Raw genomic sequence first — 2,988 nt, 5'->3', positions numbered from 1 at the left:
CCCTAATTGCTTTCTTGGGAATTTGGTTCCCCGCAAAGCGCCGAAAGTCTCTACAAACCCTAAACTCTAAACCCTAAACACTAAACCCTAAACCCTAAAGCTTAATGCTTGACAGCATGCGCCAGGGTAGTTGGGGCTGTCTGGGTCAGCGGCTCTGGCGCTCAACCAAACCCTAATCCCTTAACCCTAAACCCTAAACCCTAAACCCTAAACCCTAAATAAAACTTCTCATCTTTGAAGAGTGCGGAGAAATGAAAGGGCAGAGAAGATGGCCCCGTAGTTTCCTCCCCACCGGTCAGAACATAAACCCTTCGCCCTAAACCCTAAACGCTGAACCCTAAACCCTACCCTAAACCCTAAACCCTAGACTATAAACCCTCGGGTCTGGGGCCTCTTTCGTAATCATTTTTAGTCATCCATATGAGTTGCTGCAATTAAAAGAAGAAACCCTAAACCCTCGGCGAGGAGTGACGCGGCTCCGGCAGACCGGCCCCCCTGCTGCTGCTGCTGCAGCTGCAGCTGTTGCTGCTGCTGCTGCTGCTGTTGCTGCAGTAAGGCCACTGGCCCGACGTTGCGAGCAGCAGTGTAGCTGCAGCACTAAGGGCGGCGAGGCGCAGCAGCGGCTACGGGAGCAGCAGCAGCAGCAGCAGCAACAGCAGCAGCAGCAGACGCTCCTCAGGAATGATGGAGAGGGCCCGCAGGCCCCTCCAGAGCAGCTTTGCTTCTACCCGTAAGGCAGCAGCAGCAACAGCAGCAGCACCAGCAGCACCAGCAGCAGCAGTAGCTGCTACAACAGCAGTTGCAGCAGATGCAGCAGCAGCACTGGTGAGCAATGTGCCCTGCCTTAGTACACAGGGGGGCCCCTGGGGGCCCCTCAGAGCTTCCGGTGCTTTCTGAGGACTCGCTGGGCCCCAGGGGGCCCCTCGAGGGGCCCCTAGGGGCCCCCCTGGAGGGGCCCCTGGAGGGGCCCCCCAAAGCAGCAGCAGCAGCAGCAGCAGCAGGGGGGAAGGGGCCCATGGGGACCCTTTGCTGGGACCAGATGCTCACATTCATATCACAGGTTGCTGCTGGGGAGGGGCCCCCAGCAGCAGCAGCAGCAGCACCAGCTGGTGAAGGCTCTTCGGGAAAGCAGCAGCAGAAGCAACAGCAGCACCAGCACCAGCAGCAGCACAGGCAGCAGCAAAAGGATGTTTACTCCCCTGCTGCTTACCCTGCTGCTGCTGCTGCTGCTGCTTCAGGCCCAACTGCAGCAGCAACTGCCTTTCCGCAGCTAGGGGCTGCTGAGGCGGCACCGACGGGCAGCAGCAGGCGAGGCCGCACGGCGCAGCAGCAGCAGCAGCAGCAGCAGCAGCAGCTTGAAGCGCTCCCGCCCAAGAGACGCCGGGGCCGACCGCCAAAGAACCTACAGGAGCAGCAACAGCTGCAGCAGCTGCATCAGCAGCAGCAGCAGCAGCAGCACGATGAGGGGGCCCCTCGGGGGCCCCACCGGTGGGCCACAGAGACGGTTAAGGGCAGCCAGGGGGGCCCCCCAAGCAGCAGGCAGGGCCTAAAGAAGACAGATGCTGCTGCTGCTGCAGCACCTGCTGCTGCAGCACCTGCTGCTGCAGCAACTGCTGCTGCCGGTGAAGATTTGCTGCAGGAGCTCGAAGATAGCCTCTGCTCTTACCTTGAGGTAGAAGAGTCCCCGTACGAGACTGTGGGGGGCCCCCCTGGGGGCCCCCCTGGGGCCCCTCCTGGGGGCCCCCCTGGGGGCCCTGCTGCTGCGCTGCCGCAGCAGCAGCAGCGAAGCAGCAAGCAGCCGAAGCAGGGGCCCCTTGAGGGGGCCCCCTTTCTGGATTTGAACCCTTTTGGAGAATTCGAAATGGAGGGGGGGGGCCCTAAGGGGGCCCCACATACCTCACGTTTTGCTGCAGCTCAGGGGCCCCCGGAGGGGCCCGCTGAGGGGCCCCCCGAGGGGCCCCCTGAGGGGCCCCCCGAGGGGCCCCCCGAGGGGCCCCCTGGGGGCCCCCCTGAGAGTTTCGCACGCTCTAGTCTTTTTGCTGCTGTCGGCAGCTCGTCTGAGCTGCACAGCAGCAGCAGCAGCAGTACCTGCAGCAGCGACAAGGGCAGCAGCAGCAGCAGCAGCAGCAGCAGCAGCAGCAGCAGCCAGAGCACGTGCAAAAGCTGCGACGCGCTGCGGCAGCAGCTGCTGCAGCAGCAGCTGCAGGGCTATGACTCTTGGGGAGAAGAAAACCAGCGTCTTGCTGCTGCTCTGGAGACGAAGCAAGAAGCTTTGGTACAGCAGGAGCAGCAGCTGCTGGAGCAGCAGCAGCAGATTGAGCTGCTGCAGCAGCAGCTGCAGCAGGCGGCCGAGGAGATACAGCAGCGCGAGCACTTGCTGCTCATGGCCAAGAAGCAGCAGCAGCTCCTCAAAGAAGAACTGCAGCAAGCAGCAGCAGCAGAAGAGGAGCAGCAGCAGCTGCTAGCCAACACGCTGCTGCTGCTGCAGCGGGAGAAAGAAGACGTCAAGAGACTCAAGCGGCTTGCTGCTGCTGACGCCAGACAAATCCGAGAGCTCACTGCAGCGCAGCAGCAGCAGCAGCAGCAGCGAAGGTTTGCTGCTGCTGACTCCGTAGAAAGGGCGGCTAGAGCTGCCGAGCTTAGGTGCGTTGATGATCCGCTGCTGCCATACACCTGCCGCAGCAGCAGCAGCAGCAGCAGCAGCAACAGCAGCAGCAGCACTGCAGCAGCAGCAGATGAAGAGGAGCCGGATTCCTCCCATATGCCCATAGAGAGTCTTGACGAGGAAATTTTTGGGGCAGCCGGCTTCAAATTTAATCAGCAGCAGCAGCTGCAGCAGCAGCAGCACAGACTCGAGCAGCAGCAGCAGGACAGGCAGCGACAGAGGCCGTTGGAGCAGCAGCAGGAGAAGCAGCAGCAGCACCAGCAGCAGGTAGAGGGGAACAAGTCGGTGCTGCTGCTGCAGCAGCTGCTGCTGCAGCAGGAAGA

General features: G+C 61.9%; 1 protein-coding gene across 1 annotated transcript; it reads left to right on the top strand.

The window, feature by feature from the left end:
* Positions 1-832: 832 nt before the first annotated feature.
* ETH_00035490 (uncharacterized protein) lies at positions 833-2,964 on the top strand (the record flags this gene model as incomplete). The annotated part of the gene is made up of 1 exon (XM_013379971.1): positions 833-2,964. A coding segment is annotated over one exon (2,132 nt), but the record flags the coding sequence as incomplete, so codon positions are not given.
* Between the last annotated feature and the right edge of the window lie 24 nt (positions 2,965-2,988).

Source organism: Eimeria tenella, genomic scaffold (genome assembly GCF_000499545.2).
Source record: "Eimeria tenella Houghton genomic scaffold, Eth_scaff4256, whole genome shotgun sequence".
Taxonomy (NCBI): Eukaryota; Apicomplexa; class Conoidasida; order Eucoccidiorida; family Eimeriidae; genus Eimeria; species Eimeria tenella.
This window is presented reverse-complemented; position numbering and strand designations above follow the sequence as displayed.